Raw genomic sequence first — 27,417 nt, forward strand, 5'->3', positions numbered from 1 at the left:
AGCTGTAGAAGCTCTGTTTATTGAGTCTTTTATATTAACATATTTTACAAAAACTAGATTTACAGAAATTATCCATAACTGAACCATCTTGATTTAGGCACAAAAATACCAGAAAGCTCAGTCCAAAAAAAAGTATTTAAATTCTGATTCCATAGTTAATGATTATGAAAGGTAATCCATGCATAGGAAAATATATCATGGATTTTAAAAGTTGCTAAGTAACTGAATGAAAAAATGAAAACCAAACTGTCCAGTTTTAGTTTTTTTACATTTTGACTAATTAAAATCTTTAAACTAAAATCCTATGCTAAAAGTCTGAGCAATAAAATGAGCACACAAAGATAACAACACTTCAACTTTAGTGGAAGTTTGTGGGCTGTTCTTTGGGATAAAGTTGAAGAAAACATAATCACTTTTATAGATTCATGCATATCTCACCCCAAACTGCCTTTTTGCACTGTAATGATAGAATTCAAACACACTTCATCATTATATCTGTCGATATGCATCAACCAGCTTCAGCGAAATATACCAATACCCAAAAAGCTTCGAGGGCCACATTCAGTTTGCACAGTTGTACATTTTCGAATTTTTTAAACCAGCAGGTGATTATGTTCCCCCGCTGGTGTAATTTCTTAACTAGTATTCAATGTAAGCAGACAAAGTCCACTCAAATAAAAAACCCGAAAAGTTTATTCATGAAGATTCTCAGTCATTTGGGTTGCAGAATATTTAAACAAGGTGAAAGTCAGTTATTTGCTAAGAATTTCACTTGTTTTGCTACATATGCAAGAGGCACCACCATTTATAGCAAAAGAAGAAAGGGTTCATAGATAAAAATGACGAAGCCTCTAGAATTGGTGGCAAAACAAGCAAGTTAAAATGCACCGCAGGAAGTCCATCTGTTGCAGACTTGACAATTTCTGCCCATCTCAACAGATAAAGATGACGACACACCCATTAATCAACAGAATAAGAAATAGTTTTACCGCGCAGAGGTTCCTTTAGCAAAGACACCACATGTAACACTCACTGAACAGAATGTAATACATCCCTATTTTCTGCATATGCATCGCAAAGGGACCGGTTTTGGAAAAAAGATTTACAGGCCCATTTCCCCATCTTGTTAAATAACAAAATGCAAATGGTTTGCAACAGGTGATATTACACACTAAATAGAAAACAACCCATGCGGGTGAAAAAGAAGAAAGAAAAAAAAAAAAAACAAAAAAAAAACAAACAACCTTGTTTGCAGCATTTTTTTCTGATAGAAACATTCATATTTGACAGAAAGGCTGAACAATACTAAAGTGACATTCTCTTACGCCTAGGTAAGAAATAAGAATGTGTTATTTTGCCTACACTTAATTCACAGTTGAAACTCATAAAATAACACACAGACACATCAGGTGAGTTCCTCCATCCAGAATACAGAATTTTCTGCCATGGGCATAATGTGATAAAAGGAAAACCAAGACTCATATAACAGCTTTATCTACCAAAAACACCTTCAAACCCTTCTCATAAACATCTTCTTGTAATAGTCTTCTGAATGCAAAGCATGCTCGTTTTTTGACAGCCAGTCTGAATCATGACAGCTGCTGGCTGTCTATTGAAGCTGGTGGTTGCATTGTGTGGCACGTGTATAGAGGGCAATGCAACCTTGCATTTCATGACTTGCACCAATATATATATAATATTCCAAATACTAGGCTGGAATCCGTGATACAGAGGCTATTTACAATAGTCTCACCTTTTTAGGCAGCCTCAAAACAGCTCCAAGGCCATGTCTGCAATGGGTTTTTTTTTTTTTTTTGTGTTTTGTTTTATGTTTTTTAGGTGATGACCATTGACTACACCAAATGGGGGGAAAAGTTGAAATAGCTCTGTCAGTGCCTCTTAGGGTAACAATGTACTACACCCTTCTGCTGAAGCCAGAATCAGGGCGCAGGGTCCTGTAGGTTTTGTAGACGTCTCTCTGCAGCTGCTGCCATGGTTCTGCGTCTCAGCACAGTTGAGTCCAATTCTGGGACATCCTCCTCCAGTCCAGGCAAATCTTCATCCTGATCCTCCGAATTTTTGTTCAGATACTTCCTACAGGGATGCAGAAACCATGTAAGGATATTTTTTGTTTGTTTGTTTTTTTAAAACACAGAAACAAGTCAATACTACATTTCCAGTGCCAGAAAGTCAGTTCTGTTTATCTGGATATAGTGTTTTCAGTGATTTTGTTGCCCCACAACTTGACTTTGACTGCAACTTGCAATTGTAGCCCTTGTTCTGCTTTGTAGGATGACAGTGTGCAACAGTGAGCTAAAGCTCCATTTCCATAAGAGCTCACACCACGCCTGCTACACTAAGTCAACTAAAACAACAGAGGAGACTAAAGACACCATAAAAATACACCTGTGATTAGACGGCCAGCAAACAATCGACAGCTGCAGCGCAAAACAGTGGTTTAAGAGCCTGTCTGGGGAAGCAGTTGATTGAACTGACTGTCACCACAACGGCAAAGCAGCCAAGCTGTAGGAAGGGAAACTTAAATTTTCCTAAATTTAGACTTAGAAAGTGACATTTTAACATCTAATTTATTCCGTCTTGGTTAAAAGAGTGACATAAACTCATCTCAAAACCCTGTATTAAACAGGCACAGAAGTAAAATGACATAGACAGCAGTATAGATAAGCTCTGAAATAATCGGTTATACACTTGATACTGCAGAAGAGATTCTTTATACCCATCCAGAAGCGAGATTGAGAGGCTGTTCTAATAAATAGTGGAGAAAACTGATCAAAATGTAAAACAAGTGTTTTGCATGTGAGGGAAGAAACATGAGCAGTCTGTTTAAACATGTGCATCTATGTGTATTCAACTGTGTGTGACACAGCTTGAATGTGTTACATACAGGTGTAAAGATGAACAGTTTGACTGCCTAACCTGGAACTCGCACACAGTTAATTAAATTATAAGAACTTGAGTTAAAGACTAAATATAGTCAACCACATTCACAAAAACATTTTGAATATAAAATGTGGAAAACTCCAATTTGTAGAGGAACAACCTGCGTGCTTGCTGAAGCATCTCTTCTTTCCTCTGCTTTAACATCTTCTGCCTCTCCTCTGCAGACTTAGAGAAGCGGCCTCCTCTAACCTCCAAGTTGTCAGATTCACCCTGCTCAGCTGCTCCACTGGACCCAGGCTGCTCATCTGGTGCAGGATTAACCTGTAAAGGGGCTCGCTCTATGGCCTTCGAGAGGACGACAAACATAATTTTGAGGTATGAATTTTAAGAAACACACAAAACAAACTAACAAGGAAAACTAAGAGCAAGGCAGAAATCTAATGAAAAATAAAAACTGCACTTAACATTTAACCCCAGGTTGACTGACCTGCGTAGGGAAAGGCACCTGGATACGTCCCTCCAGGATGTTGTCAGTAGTAACTTCCACAGAGCGGGTCAACTGTAAGTCTTGCAGTACCAGGTAGGAGGGCACCTGAGGAAACATCTCTTGAATCTGATGAGCCTGATGAGCACAAGTACATAAAAAGGAGAGTGAGATGGAGAAAACTGGTATAAGTTACATTATATTTAGTCGTTTTTATGCCTAAGCAATATTTAAAGCCATAGACACTGACTAAGACATGGGGTGAAGGCTGCAATAATAAGAAGGCAGCAGTGATTTTATGTAAATAAAGTTGTTATAGCCCTAGCAGGACCTCGTGTGGGTGTGTCCTGGCATCTCTCCTGCCTTAGGTGCCACCCTTTTTGTACAGCTGACTCTAATCAGCATTAAGAGTACAGTGAGGTGAGAGAAAGGTGAGCTCTCGTGCCTTTTTTAACTTCTCAGTTTGGTGATCAACTCCTGGGTTTTGTTGCTTTCCTTCTTTAAAAGATTATTTCAGCATCTCTCCCTCTGTTAGTTTAATTACTAATAGAAATATTAGTGAAACCCTTTAATTTAAAAATGCTGCCTTCCAGTCTCCTTTTTTCAACCCGGAAACTTTTTGTTACTTTGCCCTCATCCCCTGGACCTTTTAGCAGAAAATAACAAAAGTTTTAAGGTCATCAACTGTCTAAAAAGATCTTACAAGTTTAAATATTTCCCTCAACTTGCAGTCTGTATATCCTTTTGCTTAAAGACAACAAATTTCATTAGACGGTAAACTCGAACTCACCATAGCCATAAGCTGGGAGTTATTTGCTTGAGCAATGCCCAAGATGTTAGTAGTATGCATTACTTCTACTGAGAAACTGGGCAGCCAGCTGGCGATACGAGATCCTGTAAGACAAATGCATGGATTTTTAAACTTAGCTGTGACACAGAGCCCATCAGTTTTAGGTCACGTGTCCAGCACCCTTACCATCAAAGTGGAAGAAGTGATTGTGTTGGTTGATATGTGGTCTGGCATCTGGGGGAGCTCCAACTGGGCCAATGTTGTCCTCCAAACCCCCACCCTGCTGCGGGCTTCTTGCTTGGCCCCCATCCCCACTAATATTCAGGGATTTCCGACATGTGGGACACGACGTGTCCTGCTCAAGCCACGAGCGCAAACAAGAGCTGGAGAAACACATATACATACCCTAAGTAAGTCGCCAGTCTGAAAACTTGACATGTATCTTAGGGGTCAGGACAAATTTTCTACATCTAGGATCTATGCAGGGTATCTCACTGAAGCTCTGAATGTATATCAGAGAGCTCACAGCAATAAACATTCAAACAAACAAACTGTATTACAAAAGCTAAGAACTGCTGTGCAGTCTAGTTTACACTTCACTATGTAAATCCTTTAAGGATTTGGGGAACTACCCTAACGGAAGCTTCAGCCTTTAAATCCTGGTAAATCCAGGATGCCGCTATTCTCTTTGGCTCTCTTTTAGCCATTGTTATTTAGGTACATAACACAAACGTTTTCCCAGGACAAGGATGTCAAATTCAATTTTACTTCATGTGCTGGACAACTAACAGCATTGCATAACTTCATGTTTGATAAAATGACACCTCCAAAAATGCCCCTTTCTGTAAGTATAGTATATTCTGTCGATGTTTGCCTGAGCCAAAGCATAGTTTGTTGTTTTTTTAATCCAAAACCATAACAGTATCCCTAATAAATTTCCAGACATTAGAAAGTAAAGCAACTTGAGCCTGAAATCTCTCAAGTGGAATTTCAACTCAACTGTGTCAGTATAGGCCACATACTCACAAGTACTATTTCTAGGGTATGGCACCTCAAAGCAGAGGAAAATAATCTCAACTATAAGCAGTAAAAGTAAAATCATTTACTTGTGGAAGAGATGACCGCAGGGCAGTTTGCGTGCTGTAAGCATGGCATCCCAGCAAATGGCACAATCATCATCATTGGCTGCCAGCTCCTCTGCAGTAGCAACAGCAAATCTGCACAGAGTTCATAGGACATGCAACTATTAAGTAAACAAGTAATGATTAGCAAAAGACTGAAAAAAAAAGAACACACACGAATGAAGTATAAGGAGGCAAGACAACCTTGTCTCCATGTTATTAATGACACGCAGATAGTTCTTATGTCGGCGGACACGGCGCTGCACCTCATGGAAAAGATATCGCAGCTGCATGAAGATAACCAAGCTTGCCATGGACAGCCAGATATTCCCGAAAAGCTAATAAGTGAAATGTGCACACAAAGGTGAAAGATTAGTGGATCAGAAAGTCACACTGGGACAGGAACTGTTCAGAACATGACAGCCATACACTCAGTCATACTGCATCTTACCAGCATATGGATATGGTGCATTAGGTCAAGAAACAGCATGGCCAGCTCCATTATGAAGTCTGTGTAGTAGACATATGTCCCCTTACTCTCCCAAGTCCCTGGATGGTTCAAATCCCAGAGATGAATTGAGTATCTGGAAAGGTAAGACACCGCTCTTTCAGTTCATGAAATGCTGGTGACTTTTAGAAGGTCGGTGGAGACAAAATACTGCAATAAATAAAATGTGCAACAATACTGTATATGGTACAATAATACCAAAAAGACTGAAATTCAAGGGTTGAGACAGAACTGTTTTGAGTAACAAAGAAAGAAGAGCTATGATACGGTTCTGATTTCATCATAAGATGTATTTAGTTAAGTGAGTGAAAGTAATCAAAAGCTCAAAAACAAAACTTGCAAAGGTATAAAGAAACATCTTTAAAGGGAAGTCACCATAAACATTATTTTTCCATGTACTAAACAACTGTACTGCAACAGACAGCTGTTACCAGCCAAGGGAGTCAGTACTGTATCCAGTACTGATCCAGGACCTTGGCCCATCAGAGTTGGTGGTAGTTCAATATTAGGAACCCTCTCAAGGACAAAGAAGCCTTTCATACTAGAGCTAATGGAACCAGAGGAAAACAAACAGTGTTATGTGCTAAGATTATCCCCGATTCCAAATTTGCACAGGCTGTCATCCATGCTGCAGTGTGTCTATGAGGCTGCACAGAGACTTACCGCATGATGACATGTCCAGTGCGCACAGTCACCAGCAGACACTGAGGAAAAAAGTAAATGTGAAAATGATGCAACTGTTTTCTATACAGACATTACAGTCATGGCCATAAAATCACAGTCTAAAAGAGCTAGTTTAAACTCTCATTTACACTAAACTCTAAACTTGGTGGTTTTGTTTACTCAAAGACAAACTCTTATTTATTCAACTTTGTTGACAGCTTTTACAGCAAATAAGAATTTTTTTTCCCCCCATTCACAAGAGTGCAACTGAAAACTGAAAACACTGATTATGCTTCCGCTTCTTCAGGAAACATAAACATGAGCCAGAATGCACAACACCAGCAAGAAGGAACGCACACATGAAAAAGTACTCTTATAATTGTGTGGTGGTGGATCAGAGTCACATTTTAACTGGTTTTTAAGTTCATCAAAGAACTGCATTGATACTGAAAAATGTGAAAACAATTTTGTCCTCTGGAGGGATATCGTCTATGAAGCATGAGCACCTATTTTACTAAGTAATTACATGAAAATTAAGGTATTTTTTACTTTTGATAACTGCTCTAATTATTCTCAAACAATCCTGGGTTGAACAAGAAAAGAAAGCAAATGCGTGCTGAGAAGTGCAGTTAGCAAACGTGTATAAATAAATACCTGCACCTAAACAAAAGCTTAGACGACATTTAAAAAAAAAAAAAAAAAAAAAAAAAAAAAAAAATCCATAATCATATGTGCAAAGTGTAGCCAAAACTTTCCCACCGCTTGGCTCCAAGTTCTCACCTCTGCTGCCATGAAGGAGAGCGTGTGCATGCCATGAGAAGCTCCCAGGAGGCCGCAGACCACAGCCAGGCCACAACAGTCCAGAAGCAGGGAGACCAGCAGACAGAGCACTCGCACATGGCTGTTCATAGGTGTGGATGGGGAGAAAGACAGCTGTGGGGGGGGGAAAATAAACCAAAGGTGAATGAGTATGCTGTGCTTCTTAATTCTTTCTTCTCATGTCCTAAGATTTCTTTTCAGTGTTTATGCAGGTTAAAGATCATTTCCTCAGGATGGCCTTTAAATCCCACCGTGATACTTTTTTGTGAAACTTTGTTACCAAAAAGACCCAGCTATAAATTAATTTAGTGGACATCAGTAGACAAAGGAAGTATAACAATTATTTGTCAAACAGTGGAAAATTTCACTTAGATGCTCATGAAACATGCTGTTGAAAGAGAGTTCATGTTTTTCGCCACTGGCTACAGACAAGAGTTTTAAGAGGCTCAGTAACACACTCAATTTTTACTGTGACATACTGAGAGAAAACCCTACATGTACTCTCTTCTAAAGATTACACAACCCTTTTCTATCAATACAAACGCCTCTCACACAACCACTAAATATCTAAGCACTAGCACAACTAAACTTCTAGCAAAGTGTAAATAACAACAAATTTGCACATTATTATAGATTACAACTAAGGTGAAAAATATAAAAACCAGCTGCTCGGTATCACAAAGACCACAAGGTTTCCAAGCTAAACCTTCAGCACTACAACCTGCATTTCTTATCTTCACCCCAAAGCAAGAAACCACAGTGACAGGAAGACAGAAAGGGGAAACAGCTGGGCAAACAACGGACTACCTCCAACCTAAATTTACAGTTAAAGTTGAAAGACGGAAACAAAAACAGCAAGAGGAACACAATCACATCAAAATGAAATGTTTACAATATGGCAGGTTGAAATAACCTTCTAGTATACTAAGGCAGCCAGCATTACATCACGTCTAACTTTGAATGTCTAACTGACATTTAAAACAACTTAAACCTTGTTTTAAATGTCAGCACTCATAAGAAGGTATTTAAATGTGATATTTTGTTTTCCCCACCATACAGAATACACTCTGATAGAGAGATGTTAGCATAGTAACTGAAACTGTATCAGTAGTCACAGTCAACATCTGAGTATAAAAAGCTATTAATAGATCCCAAGCTGAAAAGAGTACAGTTACACTGTGTCTACTGAGGGAAAGCACACTTTTTAAATAAGCATTTATAGAAAGTGTACTGAAGTATTGCTCAGGTGGATAAATCTGGCTTAGTGTTTAATATTCAGAAACGGTTAAGTAGGAACAGAGTTAGATTTGCCAAGCTTTGCTGTGGCATAGATCTGCTGTGGCAGATTTCTATTTATTACATACATGCGTATTACATACATACTGAATTACACAATACAGAAAGCATACCCCTGTAATACATATAATAGACTGGCACCGGTACCTATGTTAAAGCGCAGAATTAATATCCAATATAGAAAAATCTAAAAAAAAAAAAAAAAAAACACCCACACAAAAAACAAAATGAGGGTAGACCAAAAAACCCTTCCAGAAGCAGGATTTCCCCCCCTTTTTTTAACTGAGTTCCTTCAAAGCACAGAAACAAAAAAATTTCCTGTAAATGTACACTTTTGCAGTTAAGCTCATGATCCATGAGCTTGCCTAACACCACACTGACCATTTCCTATGATATACTGTTTCTAACAGTATCTGATATTTCTTAAGTAACATGTGATTCCTTTCGTAACAGGCAAGAGTTCAAAGAGCTTTGCAGATATCTGGTAAAGAGCAAGTAAGGTACATCACCCATGATTACACTGGGTGATGCACTACTCTCCGATAAGCCACTGAAATGACACATGTATTTCAGAGGCTTTTAGGCTGCATATACATAATGGGAAAAAAAATCTTAAATCCTATATTTAATCCTATATCCATTAAACATATTTCTCATTTCTTTTACCCATGAAATCTACACAACTACAACGTTGTTAGCTAATGTAATTTACTCTAACTGTGATTAGATAAGCCACTGAGAAAGTCAGTAATTAAGTACATTTGCTTAATTCTTCAACCCTTGATTCTCATAAATCTAGCTGTTCTCAAGTCTGGCTTCCAACAAATATGAAAAAAGGAACACCACAATTAAGACAATACTATTATTGTGCTGCACCCCATGTAAAGATGAAAGTTGCATTTTTATCGATCCAGGGTACCCTTTTCTTTTACACTGGTTTAAGTCTCTTCTCAAGTGCCCCAAATCAATCCCCACCAGGTTACAGAAGGTTTAGTTAAGCTTGATTGAAAAAACAAACAAACTTTTGGAAACAGCTTGGCTCAAGGAGTCAAATGGCATAAAACAGAAATAACCACAGACAATAAATGCAACGTGAGTCTAGTCGTATTTGTCTAAAGTGATGATTGGATTTTGTTGTTGTTTGTTTTGTTTTTTTAAATACTTACATATTCAAAGCGATCCTTGCAGAGCTGAACCATTAGGTGGAGAAAAACGAGTGCGGAGAACCACAGACACCACATGACCACCTCCTCCACTGTCTGGACGTTCAGTACACCAAAAATGAAGATGAACTTGTAGAAAATGAAGTTCCAGAATTTATCTTTCAGGTGCTGATGAACCAAAAAAAAAGGAGACAGGAAATGAGATGAGTGACCATTTGCTTCTTGTTTGAAAGAAGTAAAAACAGCTGTAACAACACAGACTTACCTGCTTCTCACTGACTCTGAGTGGGCCAAACACCACGTACTGAATCATTTTAGCAATTAACATCAACGAGCAGCAGAATGTGTTCACTAACACCTGTAGGTATGCAGATAATAAAGTCACCATTAGTTTTTGTATGAACTTCATAATCACCATCACGTCACACAATGCACTAAAATCACTCACCCACACAAAGAGACTGTCTGTGACAAGATACCACAGGACAGTTGTTGCCAGTTCTGTATTACTAATATCATTCTTTAGAAGTTCACGCTCCACCTCGGAGGGAGGCTGTGCCTCATCCGTTTCCAAGGCCCCAAATCCCGGGTCAGTTACTGTGGTGTAGGCACTGAAGATGCTACCAGCAAGCAAAGCCACACTCAGTGCTGTGTAGGTCTGCAGGCTGGGCCAAGGAAACCTCTCCAAAAACAGCAGAGGCATTGCAATCGCAAGCTACGAGTCCACTTCTCAGCTTGTTAAAATGGTGTCAGTCCAGCAACCTGTGAAGGCAGTAGGGACGTTAGCCCAACTTTACGGGACAAAGAGTAAATATTACGCAAATAGAGCAAAGACAGCATGTGATGGCAGCCATTTCGGCTACGCACGAATTTTAAGCTTTAACAACTGGGACACACAGACAGCAAATGTATCTTTCTAATTTTTAAAAAGTTAGTCCCCCCCAAAACATCTACGTTTACTAAACATTTTGGCTAACCTACACTCAGCCGCCAAGCAGTGCTAACTTCCCTTTAGCAAAAATTACTACCGTGTTTAACTTTAAGTGGAATAATTAAATTAGTCAAAGCAAGTAAAGATGGCTTATCATCATCAACGAGCAACACCTTTACGGAACAAACGGGAGTTCACTCCCATAACATTAGTTACTTATCTGGCTAATGTTACCTAACACTTAGCCTAGTGGTTAGCTAATGCTAGCCACCGTTAACAACCATCAAACGCTAGACTTGTATTAAATGGTCACTTACAGTTTGTCACAGATTTAAATAAACACAATATCCGGCTTCCCCTGTTGCAGTCAGTGCTGAACTTTTAGTCCTGTGGCACTGGGAACACGATACTTGACAACATCGTCATGTTTATTTCACCGAGCAGACAGCTGGCTGAAAGCTGAAGGAAGGCTTTCCGTCTGCGCAGCTGCGTAACAGCGCCATCACGACAACTTTATAATCACGGTCATTACAAAATAAATATTTTCATTCAGCAGTTTAATTTAACTAATAACTCGTTGCCCCGTGATTACAAAAGAAAATGTTTTTATATGTGTTGATTTAATTTTTTGATTATATTGTGGAAAACTAAATCAGTGAGTAAGCTGTGGGAGTTTCCGGAACACGCAAGAATGGACGCTCTTTCTTGGGATTGGGTGTATTTTTGGTGCAAACAACAAAAATAGAAACGACTTCACCTCTAGGCTCGTGTTTATAGTACAATTATTTTTAAATTTAAAACCATTTTGTTGTGCTTTCAAACTGCTTTTAGTGCGTACACGCTAAGACACTTTATTGCACTGCATTGTTTACACATTTCACGTTATACTAATCCCCTTAATATCATGTCATGTTTTTCTTCTTTTTCTTCTCTGTTTTCTTTCTTAAAAATATATTTAGTATGAAATTTTCAAATATTTTAGTAGTTATTTGAAAGTTAAATGTATACTTATTGTTAGTAATTGGACTTCAGATTCGTTTTACCGCATTAAGACATTTGTTTTATCATATTTTATTCGACTTAACTGTATACCTTTCTTTATATTTAATCTATTTGTTGTATGTTTGTTTTGTTTAACAAAAAAATCAAAATTGAAGATAAATTAAGCATTTATCTTACATTTTCTGCGTTGTGTATATCAAAACACTAACCTCACATTAATCTTGCATTTTTCAAGGTGTTTTGTGCAATATCGTTAATGTCCACAAAGAAAAAATATTCAACTATATTTAGTATAGTTTTCATTGAAATTGCGGCACTGAAGCTATATGCTTAGATCTGTTTTGTTGTTCTTTCATAAGATGATTACTTTTTCGGGAATTTCATTTGGCATATGTAAAGTAAATTCGTTAAAAATAGATTTATAATAAAAAAGAGATTTCTTTTAGTTGTACAATTAAAGGAAAACATTTACACCTAAAGTATTTGAATTTATTTGTTACGATAAAAGAAAATAGTTTCTCTGACTTTGGGTGGTGCTTACAATACCACCCAAAGTCCACTGGAGGTCACTCTTTCTTAACTGAATTATCTGCATGATCAACTCGGTCACCTATAACATCTCCAAGTTTCTGGCTTCGATCCTCAACCCGCTGGTGGGCAGCTCTGAACACCACATCCAGAACACCCTGGATTTTGTTGAGAAGGTGAGAGATGTCATTATGGAGGCAGATGAAACCATGGTCTCGTACGACGTTACATCTCTCTTCACTTGCATCCCAGTCACGGAAGCGTTGGAGGTAGTCCGTAAGAGATTACAGGATGACACCAACCTCAGCAACAGAACCACTCTCAGCATCGACCAAGTGTGTTTGCTTTTGGAACTGTGTCTTCATTCCACCTACTTCACATACAAGGGTCAGTTCTACAGGCAGAAACATGGGTGTGCCATGGGCTCCCCAGTTTCACCCATCGTGGCCAATTTGTACATGGAAGAAGTGGAAAAGAGGGCGTTGCTATCCTACCCTGGAACACCACCAAGCCATTGGTTCAGATATGTGGATGACACCTGGGTGAAAATCAAATCTCAGGACGTACTACATTTCACGGATCACATTAACTCGGTGGACCAACACATCAAATTCACCAGGGAGGATATGAAAAGTGGCAGGTTAGCCTTCTTAGACTGTGAGATTTCCATCAGTAATGGGGGACATCTAAAAGCTGACGTGTACCGTAAACCTACGCATACGGATCAGTATCTAAGGTTTGACTCTCATCATCCACTGGAGCACAAACTGGGTGTCATCAGGATGCTACAACACAGAGCGAACACCATCCCCACTGACACAGCGGCCAGGGAGGCAGAAGAACAGCACATTAAGAAGGCCCTGAGTAAATGTGGTTATCCCAGCTGGACTTTTGTCAAAGCTGGGAAGACACCTAAAGAAAGCTCCAGCCGATCCAGGAGAGAAGGACAACCGCTGCCCAGGCGAAAACCTGTAGTGATCCCATATGTGTCAGGAGTATCGGAACAGTTGAGACGCATTTTTTCTAAACACCGCGTCTCTGTGGCTTTTAAACCCCAAAATACGCTGCGCCAAAAACTGGTCCACCCCAAGGATCGGGTCCCCCGACACAAACAGAGTAACATAGTGTAGGGGAGAGCGGGGTAAGTTGTCACACTTTTCACACTGACTAACTTTTACTGAGCACCATACATCACAACGTAATAAATGTTTCACCAAATGAAAGAAGGAAGTCTCGGGCACATATGATGTATTCATTACATTTTCATATCTTATCTCATTACGGAGTTGTAGACTGTTGAATGGAGAATGTGCACTTGTGACAATTTGCCCCATCGGCAGGTAAGTTGTCACACTAGATTATCTTAAAATAAGAACACAAATACTTAATTGTGATTATTGATTTTAATTAGTAAATTCAAACCAAAACTGGAAATTTGAACAATTATGCCAAGAGAATTTGGAAAAAAAACAATTATTTCAATCCAATACACATTTTAATCAAAACATTAAGTAGAAAGAAAACTTTAGTTTGAACTTTAAACTCAAATGTTCTCTGGCTTGCACATAAATCCATCATAACTGAATGGAATGCTGCAAATAACTTGCTTTACTTAACATGTTTATCCTCTGAACAAAACAGATGCCCTATTTCTGATTAATCAGACTCAACTTCAGAGTCACAATTCTGGCACACATAAATTGCCTGGCCTGAGGTGCAAGCATCATGGGCCCATTTGTTGCATTTTACGCATTTTACCCAGGTCTCTTTTGGACGACTGTTTGAAAATGGCTCCACACAGACAAGGCAGAAGCACTCTTCATCATCTGATGATGACTCTTGAATTATTTTTCTTCTTTTAGCTGCGTTGTTCTTCATAGGTCCAGATGTTTTCCCCCCTCGCGTCCCTCTCTTTTGAAACAGCTTTTTGCTAGATTCAGCCTTATTCTTTTCTTTTTCTAGTTGCTGCTTCACTGGCGTGTCAGTTAGAATTGCTGATTTGCGTCGTTTTCTTCCTTTGCTGGATGGTTTTCGGCGGCCAGCTTTTGGATATGGCCGGATGTCCTCTGGAGTTGGTAGTCCGCTGTCAGTAATTGCAGTGCTGGGTAAGGGTGAGCTCGTGATAGAGATGGTGCTGGAGCTTGGCAGTTCAGAGTTGGTGCTGGGGCCTAGCAGTGCAGAGTTGGTGCTGGGGCCTGGCAGTGCAGAGGTAGTGCTGGGGCCTAGCAGTGCAGAGTTAGTGCTGGGGCCTGGCAGTGCAGAGGTAGTGCTGGGGCCTAGCAGTGCAGAGTTAGTGCTGGGGCCTGGCAGTGCAGAGGTAGTGCTGGGGCCTGGCAGGTCAGAGGTGGTGCTGGGGCCTGGCAGTGCAGTGTTGGTGCTGGGGCCTGGCAGTGCAGAGGTAGTGCTGGGGCCTGGCAGGTCAGAGTTGGTGCTGGGGCCTGGCAGGGCAGGGTCCGGAATAGGGCGATCTGTGACGTAGGATGGTGCAAACTTGGCTTCCAGAAATACATTTCTGTTGTAAGGTTGAATCCCAGCCACCCTAAAACCAGCCTGAATGTTCAATGGGGTTGCAGCCAGAGGATATGCAATTACCACAATCCCAGGAATGTCATAAATAGACATTGTCTTCCCAGGGTTGTTCCTCATCCAGGCATCACACGTGCTGTTGATGTGCCTCTTTAGTGGCCCGTAGACAGACCTGTCTAATGGTTGGAGCCGATGTGAGCAGTGGGGTGGGAATGACAGCATGATTATGCCATTTTCTTTGGCATAATTGAGTCCATCAATGGACAGATGAGACTCGTGGTTGTCCAAAAGGAGTAAACAGGGCTTCTCCTTTGAACACTTTGTATGTTCATTGAAATGTTGCAGGAAGTCAACAAAGTGTGTGTCTTTCATCCATCCAGAGGAATTTGCCCCTCCTTTGCTGCCGGGTGGCCCGTTGATCAGGAAATGGTCACGGAAGTGGACATGCGGGAAAATAAAGTATGGAGGTAAACTATTCCCTATGGCTGAGACAGCACAGGCCAGTGTGACAAGGGTTCCCCTTTGAGCAGAGGTCAATGACCCTACTTGTTTGAATCCACGTCTGGCCAACACTTTGTCTGGTTTATGTACAGTGGTGACCCCAGTTTCATCAACATTCCAAATGTCTCCTGGTCCAAACTCATATTTGCATAACACTTTCTCTAAGTTGTCAAAGAAAGCATTGACATTCTCTCTGTTGAAGCTACTTGCCCTGGCAAGGCTAGTTGCTTCTGGATTTCTCAGTGACAATGTTGTATGCCGCTTTAAAAAGCCTGTAAACCACTCTTTGCTGGCCTTTTCTTTTTCTGCCCACAAAGGCACAAACTTCAGTTCGTGTGCCACAGCAAACTGGTAGGCAAGCTTTCTGACCTCACTTGGTGACAGACCAAAATAAATGTCAGCTGACCTAGTAATATACTCAACAAGCTGCTTTTCCAAATCAGGGGAAAAAAATCTTCCTTGGCGTTGTATAACCAACCATTGTTGTTGGCATGGCTGTCTGACTTTCAATTTCTTCTCTGGTAATCTTTTGACAATACCGAGTTAGAGTACGGTAATTTATGTCAAAATCCTTTGCTGTACTTCTGATTGATTTGTTCTGCATCTTTACCTGCCTGACTGCCTTTAACATAATGTCAGGTGGTGTTCTGCCACGCTCTGTCTTTCGTTGATAATTTCGAACCATCTTACTTTCTTCCTTCATTCCTTAATTCCTGCCTCTCCTTCCTTTCTTCAAAAACCTTATTACAAATACAAATGAATTACAATATCACAATTTTTTGGAGCATTTATTTGTACTGGGGCAAGTTGTCACATGTGACGACTTGCCCCAAAGTTAATGAGACAACTTGCCCCAAACTGACATTTATGCTAATTTTGGTTAAATGTCAGGGTTAGCTCAACATAGCACATCAGCTGAAGTATCAAAAGACACGTTAATGTCTCCTCTATTTTGTGTAAAATAATAATTTGTAACATCTATACCTAACAAAGTTGTACTGAAGAAAATTTAAAGTGATTTATTTTTCCTTTTAGGTCAAAAAAATAAAAAAGATGTGCTCACCTCAGATTAGAGCAGTCTTGACCACATGTGAACAGGAGGTTGACTATAGAAGAAGAAGTCACACAAAGTGGCTATTTCATTTTTGAGATAGAGCCTCTAGTGTTGGAGTTATGAACAGTGTGACAACTTACCCGTGTGACAACTTACCCCGCTCTCCCCTACGCTGTTAAGTGCCAGGAGGATTGCCAGGATTTATACATCGGGGAAACCAAACAACCTCTAGCGAAGCGGATGGCACAACACAGAAGAGCAACCTCATCAGGCCAGGACTCTGCAGTTTATTTACACCTACAGGCCAGTGGACACTCTTTCAACGATGAGGATGTAACATCCTGGACAGGGAAGAACGCTGGTTTGAGCGCGGCGTCAAGGAGGCCATTTACGTGAAAAGGGAAAGACCATCTCTGAATCGAGGAGGGGGCCTAAGGGTACATCTTTCGCCATCTTACAATGCTGTGATTGCAGCCATTCCCCAACTCTCTGTGAATGGTACTCATGGCCATTGATCAGTGTTCTTTGATCAGTGGGTTTTGGTCAGTGATTGTTGATCAATGGTCATGGGAATTTGCATAATTATGATTAAGGAACTGACCTCACAGCCCATTGTTCCTTCAGTGGACTGGTTTCAGTCATTATGCAAATGTACTGTTGGGGAAACCTGCAGTCAGCTGAGACTGAAGAAGTCACTTGGATGAGTGGCGAAACGTTTCTCCCACAAAACGCTACGTCCAGATGAACAGATTCAACTTTTGGAGATTAACTGAATTATATTAAGACCGATGAATACTCTTAGATAACGTAACCGTTCAGAAATTTACCATACATGTTCTTTTACATAAATTGTGTAACTAGTTAAAGTTTCCTCAAATAAATCTGACAGGGCTCTAGACTAACTTTTTGCCACGGTTGCACCGGTGCGCCTAACTTAAAGTTAGAGGCACCGGCACAAAAGTTAGGCGCACTCAAATTTTTCAACCGCATCGCTTAACACCGCAGTTTTACATGTGCACTTTTTTGGGGGGGAAATTGCAGTCCATACAGACAATATTCATTTCTAAATGATTAACTAACAAACTTGTACTTAAAGTGCTTTGGCAATATTTTAGAAAATGTTATTCTTAATCATTATCTCGGCCTCTGACGACCTGTTTGCTGTTGCATGCTGCTGAAAGACAGTGGGGAGAGGGGGGGGGACACGTGGGCAGTGCATTTATTGCAGCATATAATGTGTTTTCTGGATACACTGTGCTTTTTCAGCGTTCAAAGATTGATGGCACCGTGTCAGAGCACTGCCTATGAATTTCAGACGGATCAGGCCTTAACTTTACAAAAAAGTTATCAATAGTTCTTTTCATCTTTTCTTATTACCCACAGCTACATCCACTTCTGTCGGGCCTAGGCTGCTCACTAGGGCTGGGTATCATCACTGATTTCTATAATCCATTCGATTTCGGTTCTCAAAGTCCTGATTCGATTCAATTTAGCCTCAGACAGTCAGAAATATTATAATTCTGATCATTTATCAGTACTGATACATGTGAGACTTCATCAGAATTGTGAACATCACAGCAGATGCCTTTGTGTGAAAGTAATTGAGAATAAAACACAGAAAACATGAAGGAGATTTTTCTGGCCTGGCTTTTTATAGCAGATAACCTTAAAAATAATCTACAATATTCTAATTTTGCATAATTTTAAAAAGTTTAAATTTCTTCAGTATTGAACAGCAGAAATTAGCCTTTCTTGTCCGAAGACATTTAAGTAAAAAAAAAAAAGAAAAGAAAAGAAAAAGACAGCTGCCGACAGCGCTGTAAACAACGGTAGACTGGTGGGTAATACGCCAATGAATAATGCAGAAAACAGAGATTTGAGACGGGAAACTGCTCTTGAAGTACACAGAGAGAGAGAGAGAGAGAGAGCTGTGCATGAAGTGTGATTTTTTTTTTTTTATCGTGGTGGAAGCAAAACAGCAAAAGTCAGAGGGAATTCATGACCATGTTTATCAAATGTTAATAGTTTGCTGCTTCGTTTGCTGCTGGCTCGGTGAATTTTGGTTGGAGAGAGACAAAACCTGCAGCTCAGAATCAGCGCAAAAAGACGTAAACACAGAGCGGACCCGACGCATCAGAATCGGTGAGCTCCGACAGCGTGTCCGTCTACGGGCCATCGGGTGAGAAAGCGAGAAAGACAAAGCTGATTCTGATGTATCGGGTCCGCTCTGTGTTTACGTCTTTGTGTGGAATCCGTGTACCTGCTCTCATTTGCTGTTTGGTGGTTGTTGAAATAGTTTTGTGAACTTTAATCTGAGAATCTGGCATTTCTGGCAAAACACAGTTATATTTAAAAGTCGATTCAGGATTTAATGAATCGATATCGCTTTATTCAAGCTACTCACCTCTCTCTATCCACCTGCATTTCAAATTGACCACGCCAATCACAGAGGTCCCGCCCCTAACTTTCTGTGATTGGTTTAGTCCAGGATAGGGGCATAATGTGTGTCTGTTGTTGACCACATGGAGAGTTGCAGAGATTTTTTTTTATTTTTTTTTTGTCACCCGAACAGTCTAGAGCCCTGTCTGATAAAAGAAGTGGGGTTATTGATTACTGATTATGTAACCAAATAAGTCCCTGCAACAAGGGCATGTGGTTAGTTTGCCAGAACAGCAGAATTTAAAAATGTCACCCCAGCTCCACCACAGTTTTATACTGCATGGGCCAAAAGGAAAGTCAGGTTTAACATGATATTAATCAGTTGTAGAACTCATACAGCACAGTACAGTTCTTCTAATTTAACACTGTTATTATCCGCTTGAGGAATTAGTTTCACTATGACTGTGAAAAAAACGTTTCAGTTGTGTAATGGCCTGACTTTAAACTCTGTTTCCGTTTACAGTGAACCTGTTATGAGAAATGATTTGACCTCACAGGTGTGATTAGTTTCAGTTCATGAGGTTAACATTTCTGCCAAACTAACTATAGTTTGATAAAAATCTATCAAATTATCAAATTTGCTCAGTTTTTGTCATTACAAATTTAGCAACAAGTGACATCTTCAGGTGTATTTTTCTAATTATGTTTAATTATTGCCTTCGGAAGACATACATACAGAAAGAGTGATCTGTAAAATTTCCATAGTTTAAAGGCAGTTTAAACACAGTTTATAAGGGCACAGCATTGGGGAACAAGTAATCTAGTTAATCTAATATATCCCACCCACTAACAGATGCTATGATGAAGCTATAATCAGCTGTCATACTCTTATCCCAGATTGGTGTATGGTTCACTTTATGTGTATTCATCACTCGTCATCATTCCTTAGAGGGCTGACAAATGTTTTCTTTTTTACTAAGGTTAAAGTTGACAGTCTCCCCTCATTTTTTACACATTAGGCCACTCTTTTTCTAATAATCGTCTCTCAAATGGCAGACTTGTAATGCTTGTGTAAAAGTGTAATACAAATATAATCATCTAAAAGAGGATAAGAATTTCATTTATTCACATCTGCTTTGTCATCCATATTTTAGCTATAGCCAATGATTGAACAAAAATCTAAAAAAAACAAACAAACTGCAACAATCAATGTTGATTTTCTGTGAAACTCACATTGAAATTACACTTAAAGTGTGTCAGATAAAAATGATGTTCACACATCCAGCATTAACTTAAAAGAAGTGCCATAACAAAATGATAAACCCACCGCCTATGTTAAGGTGGAACTGACACTTTTCTAAAAGTAAACATAAAACTAAAAAACCACAGGGTAAGAAAACAGAACTGGGTTTTGTTGTTGTAGATGACTGTGTGATAAGGTTCTTAAGTACTCAATAATACCCCTTTCCTGTAAGCTGCCCCTCCTGTTAGGGAGGGAATTATGGAAATTATGACAAGTACAACATGTCACATATTCCTTAAAGGGTTGTGCAAGAATTTTAGTATCTGTTCAATTTAACTATAAGAGGAAATGAATCCTGCTTTTACGGCACTTATTTTGCTCTTGATGCCGAAATCACTTCGAGCACATCAAATTGCAGCATGAACCACTCAGTCGAGTTGTCTCCTTCAGAGGAGTTTGATGGCAGCACAGCAGTGGCGTGTGTGATCCTCGGTTTGTCCTTCCTGATTGGAGCTCCTGGGAACCTGCTGGTGATCTGGACCATCCTGAGACATGTCAAGCAGCGCTCCCATACTGTGGTGATCATTCTGCACTTGGCTGTTGCGGACCTGCTGGTTCTCATCACCCTGCCTCTGTGGATCTATTCTCTGGCTCACACTTGGGTGTTTGGAGCGGTATTGTGCAAGACCTTAGTGTACACTGTGACTGTGTGCATGTTCAGCAGCATCTTCTTGATCACTGTTATGAGCGTGGAGCGCTTTCTTGCCATCTGTCATCCATTTCTGATGATGCGCTGGAAGACAAAAAGCAATATAAAAATATATCTTGTACTTTTGTGGCTGCTTGCTTTCCTTCTAGGAGTGCCTGCCTTAACACAGAATCTGGAAGAAACTGACGGAAATGTGCAATGTTTCACCAGGGAATTACACTCTGACACCAACACAATTATCGTCCTTTGCCTAGACACCTTGTTGGGCTTTATAGTTCCTTTCATTGTTCTTAGTATCTGCTACTGTCTAATAGCTGCACAGATCAAGAAGATGAGTTTCAATTCAAAAGAGAAATCCATGGTTCTCATCCATTCTGTAGTGATTGCTTTCACAGTGTGCTGGTTGCCTTACCACGTTATCAACATTATTGATCTGATTTGCATCTTAAGCTGGCCAGACACTGATGACAACTGTGTATCAAAGTCTATCATCTTCATAGCTGGTGCCCTGGTTTTCATCAGTAGTTCAGTAAATCCTGTGTTATATGCCTTCTTTGCAAAGAACTTACAAGGGAGTCTGGAAGAGTCCCGACTAGTGAGGCTATTTAAGGAAATAGCCACTAACACAAACAAAGTGAGGGAGCTGGCAGTGCAACAGCAGACAGACGAGAGGGCAGCAAGTACAAAAGAAGAGCTGCTATCTGACTGTGTGTGAAAGACTGTGATGATGGTAAAATGTGACACTTGTCATTTACTATTAATTATGAAGATGTACTCATATTATTGCCATGTGTTGTACTCCTCCATTGTTTTTTATGTATATATATTTTTTTAATTCACGTAATGCAGTCAAAATACATAACTTTGAACTTGTGTTTTGAGAAATGTCTGTGATAATTTTTTTTTTTGAACATTTGATATTGTCCACTATTGTGTAAGGTGTTCTGTTTGTTATCCTACCTGAAAAAATAAAAACAGTGCTACTGATAACTGCTCCAAATGTCATTTTGACTGCTGTGACTATCGTTCTATCAAACTTAAATGTAATGCACAATTTCTTCACTATTTCTGCCAAATACTGAAACAAAACCATTAATTCCGGTCAACCATACGTATAGTCTTTTGAAAAAGTCTAATGTCTGAACATGTTCGTAAGTAAATTATATTTCCATGTATATGTGCCATCCTTCATCATATTTTCCTAGCAAGCTGATGAATATTTCTTGGCTCACTGAAATGAAAGCTGAGAATCTCTCTGTTGTTTACGTATTAGGTAACACCTTTTCCAGTAATGCTGCATGCCATGTAAAGACCTGCAAATGAAACAAAAACAGAAATACAGAGCAGAGAATCCATTTTAATTTTACTTTTACAATTCCTTAGTGACAAAGGTAGAATGTGTTTGGAAATAATTCATAATCTGCTAGTTTTTGTATGTGCTAGTGGTTCTCTAAGTCTAAGACAGTGGTTGTCAAACTGTGGGTAAGACAGCTAGGCTTAAAAAAATGAAGTGAAAGTAACATTAAAAAAAACAAAGGTCAGGGAAAATAAACAGAAGAAGAGCTTTTTGTTGCTTTGTATGACTGTTAATTGAGTCATTTTCTATCTTAATCTTGTTTTTAGTGTTGAGGTTTTAGCAAAAAAAAAAAAAATAAGGTGTGGAGTGTGAACTTTTTTCGGTTTCTGAATGTGAACTTTTGTTTTGGCCTATGATGTAGCAACAAAGCAGAACAAAAATCTAAGAACCACGGGGGTGGTGAAACAGAAAAGTTTATCAAAGTTTCACAAGCTAAAGTAATTTTTGTGTGCAGAGTTGTTCCCTTGATACAGCAAAGTCAATCATTTATTAATTATTCATCCATTTACGAATTAATATCATATGAGTTTGTTTAAAAGTATTTGATAAATACATTTCTACAATTTTTTTAAAAACTAAACTGCACCCTGAAGTGATGGACTTCTGGCACATGCATGAGTCATCTCTGCTTAAAAAGCCCTGTTAGGAAACTCTTTCCTGAGCTTTCCACGCAGCTTTAAAAGGGAAGTGATGACTTAGAGTAATCTGTTTTTCTTTTCATGCAGACACCACAGTCAGCACATCGCCTTGCAGCATGAACAACACATACCAGCTGTCTTCTCAAGAGGAAATGGCCCCTTCAGAGTTTGATGGTGGGACAGTGGTGGCATGTGTGATCCTTGGTTTGTCCTTCCTGGCCGGAGCTCCTGGGAACCTGCTGGTGATCTGGACCATCCTGAGACATGTTAAAAAGCGCTCCCACACAGTGGTGATTATTCTACACCTGGCTGTTGCGGACCTGCTTGTCCTCATCACCCTGCCTCTGTGGATCTACTCTCTGGCCCACTCCTGGATATTTGGGGAGGTATCTTGCAAAGCAATGGTGTTCATGATCAACACGTGTATGTACAGCAGCGTTTTTCTCATCACCCTCATGAGCGTGGAGCGTTTTGTGGCTGTGCGATATCCATTTGCTTCAGCTCACTGGAAGAGGAAACAAGCTCTGAATAAAGTACTGCTGGTTCTGTGGACTGCAGCACTCTTGTTCAGCATACCTGTCATCCCAACTCAGATTGTTGACAACGATTCTGGTGAGGATCACTGCCTGTACCGTGAATATACTTCTGTGACCCAGGAACTGGTGTGTCTCTTGTTAGAGACACTGGTTGGCTACATAATACCCTTCTCCATCCTTGTGGTCTGCTACGGCTGCCTGTGCAGCCGGATTACTCGGATGACTCTCAAATCCAAACGCAAGTCCACCATCCTGATCGCCAGTGTCGTGGTTGCATTTGGCATTTGCTGGACACCTCATCACATAGGAAATATCCTCTCGCTGATCATCCTGGCAACTGAAAACTCCTACAAGGATGTAGCAGAACATTTGGAAAATGTGAGGGCCACTATGGCTTTTGTTACTGGAGCCATGGTCTTTATCAGCAGCACAATTAACCCCATCCTCTACATGTTTGCAGCTCGCTCCTTCAGGAGCTCCCTCCGTGACACAGGCATCCAGAAGCTCTTCCGCCACATCTCGAGCACCTCCCCAGGTGAGGGCAACAGGGAGGTGTCCTATGTGTCCAAGAGACCCAGCAATCAGACCAGCACCTCTCATGTGCTATCTGAGTCAAAAGATCAAATAGGTGTGTTGATGACAATGTGTGAAAACAATCCATCTGGGCAGTAAAATTGTACAATGTCTGTTTGCCCTGTGTAGATACTCCTGTGTACTCAGTATTCTTTTTCTGAATAAAATAAATGTTGATGTTTATTTGTATGAAATTGCAATAAAAAAAATAACAAGTATATCTGTGCTACACTTCCCTAACTTAATAAATTACCAATTTTGCATGTTTGTATTGTGAATATATTTATAGAAATGTTATAAGTTATGTACTAAATGTCCATAATGACATGTGCCAAATAACCAATAAAAAATTCTATATGTAAATAATGTCTCAGTTTTGTAAAATACAGTTTGTTTCAATTTCTTTGTTGATTCCATCAAAGAGAAAAGGAATAAATAAATTCAAACTGTAAGTTTGGGATCATGATTAAACAACGCACAGTGGTTTTTATTTCCTGTTATTGCATCTTTCATTTATTTATTTATTTGACCACAAAGAGAACTTCATCAGAGATCTGTCTGGCTGCTTTAATATAAGGATTTGAGCCTTTTGAACCTTTTTGCCTCATTCTGTAACATTTCTGATAAACTTTTTAATCTGAGAATATTTCATAAAAGTGTTCTTTTTTCAGCCATGACAGATTACAATTGACCTGATAGTCTACTTCAGACAATAGTCATGCTTTCAACTTCCTCTCACTGAGTAGATTGCCAAATGAAGGCTAGCGTGTTTCCTTTGCTAAGCAGCAAAAAAGCGGAATCGTGCCCTGATGTTTGTCACATTTGCACATGTTGGGAGTGACAGAGTTCGGTGTCCAGTTATTCACTGACATTTTTAAAGGCACACATATTAATAAATTAGTCGTGTTAGTTGTAGTATTTTGCATTTATCTGTCCCCACAGCAACACAGCAATAGTTCTGATTAATTTATCGGCCAGAAGATGGCAGTGGTTGCTCTGTGTAACATTTGTACTTTTACTTAAGGGGTGGCTGTTCTTCAAGAAGTAGGGCAGGTCACCTGCTAATCAGAAGGTTGGTGGTTTGAGCCCCGTCTGCTCCCATTTGCATGCCAAATGTCATTGGGCAACATACTAACCAGAAGTTGCTCTCCAGATGGATGCTCTCCGATGCATCCATGAGTGTGTGAATATTAGATATAGAGCACTTATAAAGGCAAAAGCAAAGAGAGGTGCTTGTATGAATGGGTGAATGAGGCAAGTTGTATAAAAGCACGTTGAGTGCTCAGTTACAGTGCTCATGATATGAATCTGTTGTGGGAACAGGAACCAAGCTTTTCCACTCTTTCTCCACTTTAGAAATACACATCTACAGAGTTTATTCATGATTTAGCCCCCATGAATCTTAATTTTAGCCATATACAGTGAGTTCTGTGAATTAAGTCACTTAGCTTGTAAAAACATGATATTTTGGCAAAGTCATTGTACAAATGCACCACAAAAATCCTTCAATTATAGATGTGATTTCATTGTTTTAAACCACACAGCTGGAAGAACTGACATTCCAGCCTAATAATTTTCCTGTCTGTTTAAATATGAGATGAACAAGATCTGATGTGAGAGCATTCAGATTTCACTTAAGTCTTTGGGCATGAGTAAGTCGGAATTATTTTAAACATGACAGCGGAAAATTACAGCGCTCAAAGGGTGTGACAAAACCGAGCTCACACTGGCAAGCATAGTTGACTTGCTTGACATTTTCTCACAGAATGAGGAAGCAACTTGTATATCATCATCAACAGTGTGGCTGTGTTCCCATTGCCTTTCATAAGGCATATTATTACATGCTTACCACATTTAAGTTAGGTTTCAGTCTCTGCTGTATTATAATATTGTGTAGCGTGAAGATTTTTCCAAGAAAACCTGGCTTATACTAATAAAGCCGCATGAACGAGCGTGTATTTTTTGCTATTCTTTTAAGTCATACTTACCTTACAGGACAAGACTTGCCACCTGGTACATCAGAGCTGTCAATCTCTTCCAAAAAATGTACACAGACGTGTCAAAGGTTTTAGCACTGGCTCTCTGGAAGGTCATCCACTTTACAGCCTATGATAAAAGTTATGCCAAAGCACATTATTAAGGAGGATATTTGGAGTGTGAATGTGACATGTTGTCTTTCTCAACTTTTTCACCAGTTACACCTGCTGAAAGGAGTTAGCTTGTGACTTTACTGTCCGAGTCAGTCTACATGCATAAGCATGCCCTCAGTATGATGTAATGAAGATAAATGTTCTTTGCTGTTGTGTTGAAATATCATTATATGTCTCAGATTTCAGCGTTTTCCAGAGTGTCCCTTAAGTAATCGGACTGGTTTGGCTGGAAATAGTGATTCGACATGAGGAAGGAGACACAAGGAATTACTCTTGAGATAGGGGAGATTTATTTTGAGTGAATGGACATGAAAAGGCAAAAAGCCTTGCATTCACTGCAGTCTGTTGGCCCATAGCAGGCAGAACAGGGAGTGTCAGTAGCAACAAAACCTTGGATTTCTGGGAAGTGGGCCAAAGACTGGTAAAAACTTCACTGCTCTTTTGAAGTACCATATTTTCTGGCGACAAATAGTTTCTATTGACAGGTACATGCAGCGTATAACAATACAGTGGGATTTTAGAGGGAAGAACAAGGATCACAAGCTGGAAATGTAAAGTACAGTGCTAATTCCACTGTTCTTTCTTGTGGTAGAAGTTCCAGGATGTGTCCTGTTGTTTTGTTCTTAATTTTTCCATTTGTCCTTTATTCATCCCTGCATTTACTACTACCTTTTACCTAAAACTGCATTACAATTAAGAAGCCTACAGAAGCAATAAATCTTTCTTTTGCCTGAAGCAAATGTATGGAGCCCCTCTGATGACATGGTCCAAAAAATAAATAAATTGTGGCCACAAAATACTACTTCGTGCCCTCGAAATAGTATAATGTGCCCACGAAATACTTATTTGTGGCCACGAAATACTATTTCGAGGGCACGAAATAGGTATAACGTGCGCACGAAATGCTAATTCGTGGGCACGAATTGGGTATAACGTGGTAACGAATTACGCATTTGTGGCAACGAAATGGATAACGTGCGCACATCATATTGATACAATTCCTGGACAGCTGTGTAGAGACATAAGCATAAGAGTAGGCTAAACCTATACACCATGGACAGAGACAGTATGATTGAGTTTTATTTTAGGCTGGGAATGAGCTACAAATGCATTTTGAAAAGCCTGGCAATGCAAGGAACCATTATTATGGAGAGACATTTAAACAGGATATTGAGAGCCCAGTTGCTTTACAGACGTAAGTACGACCTGGACACCGGGATTGATTTTATTGTCAACCAACTGCAAGGGACTGGGAAGGATCACGGTTATTGGTCAAGTGTTTCGTGCCCACAAATTAGCATTTCGTGCGCACGTTATACCTATTTCGTGCCCTCGAAATAGTATTTCGTGGGCACAAATAAGTATTTCGTGGGCACGTTATACCCATTTCGTGCCCACGAAGTAGTATTTTGTGGCCATAATTTATTTATTTTTTGGACCATGTCATCAGAGGGGCTCCGTACAAATGCATGTTGTTTTGTACATAGATTTTTTTTCCTGTGATCTCCATGTTTACAGGTTTTCATTCTGCAAGTGAAATAACAT

The 27,417-nt window shown here is 39.7% G+C and overlaps 4 protein-coding genes across 5 annotated transcripts; 2 read left to right on the top strand and 2 right to left on the bottom strand.

The window, feature by feature from the left end:
• Positions 1–5: 5 nt before the first annotated feature.
• Positions 6–10,479, bottom strand: LOC100699077 (E3 ubiquitin-protein ligase AMFR). Its single transcript, XM_013271314.3, has 13 exons — positions 10,194–10,479; positions 10,011–10,103; positions 9,749–9,913; positions 7,248–7,400; positions 6,468–6,508; positions 5,748–5,880; positions 5,501–5,634; positions 5,282–5,392; positions 4,362–4,558; positions 4,176–4,279; positions 3,389–3,523; positions 3,062–3,246; positions 6–2,094 (listed from the first exon to the last, which is right to left on the bottom strand). The coding sequence occupies exons 1-13, from the start codon at positions 10,446–10,448 to the stop codon at positions 1,941–1,943; spliced, it is 1,860 nt and encodes a 619-aa protein (XP_013126768.1). The 5' UTR covers positions 10,449–10,479; the 3' UTR covers positions 6–1,940.
• si:dkey-148a17.6 (leukotriene B4 receptor 1) lies at positions 10,258–24,085 on the top strand. Of its 2 annotated transcripts, none has more exons than XM_003437615.4 (2): positions 10,258–10,552; positions 22,701–24,085. In XM_003437615.4, the coding sequence occupies exons 1-2, from the start codon at positions 10,489–10,491 to the stop codon at positions 23,819–23,821; spliced, it is 1,185 nt and encodes a 394-aa protein (XP_003437663.2). In that variant the 5' UTR covers positions 10,258–10,488; the 3' UTR covers positions 23,822–24,085. The 2 variants fall into 2 exon arrangements, with proteins under 2 accessions (XP_003437663.2, XP_019215460.1); XM_019359915.2 differs by lacking the exon at positions 10,258–10,552 and adding an exon at positions 21,271–21,348.
• On the bottom strand, positions 13,337–16,460 carry LOC109202439 (endochitinase A1). The gene is made up of 2 exons (XM_019359904.2): positions 16,297–16,460; positions 13,337–15,973 (listed from the first exon to the last, which is right to left on the bottom strand). Exon 2 carries the CDS (start codon positions 15,102–15,104, stop codon positions 13,863–13,865), a length of 1,242 nt encoding a protein of 413 aa, XP_019215449.1. The 5' UTR covers positions 15,105–15,973; positions 16,297–16,460; the 3' UTR covers positions 13,337–13,862.
• On the top strand, positions 19,452–22,225 carry LOC100698635 (leukotriene B4 receptor 1-like). The gene has a single exon (XM_003437614.5). The coding sequence runs from the start codon at positions 20,329–20,331 to the stop codon at positions 21,331–21,333; it is 1,005 nt and encodes a 334-aa protein (XP_003437662.1). The 5' UTR covers positions 19,452–20,328; the 3' UTR covers positions 21,334–22,225.
• Positions 24,086–27,417: the final 3,332 nt, after the last annotated feature.

Source organism: Oreochromis niloticus, linkage group LG1, assembly GCF_001858045.2.
Source record: "Oreochromis niloticus isolate F11D_XX linkage group LG1, O_niloticus_UMD_NMBU, whole genome shotgun sequence".
Lineage (NCBI taxonomy): Eukaryota > Metazoa > Chordata > Actinopteri > Cichliformes > Cichlidae > Oreochromis > Oreochromis niloticus.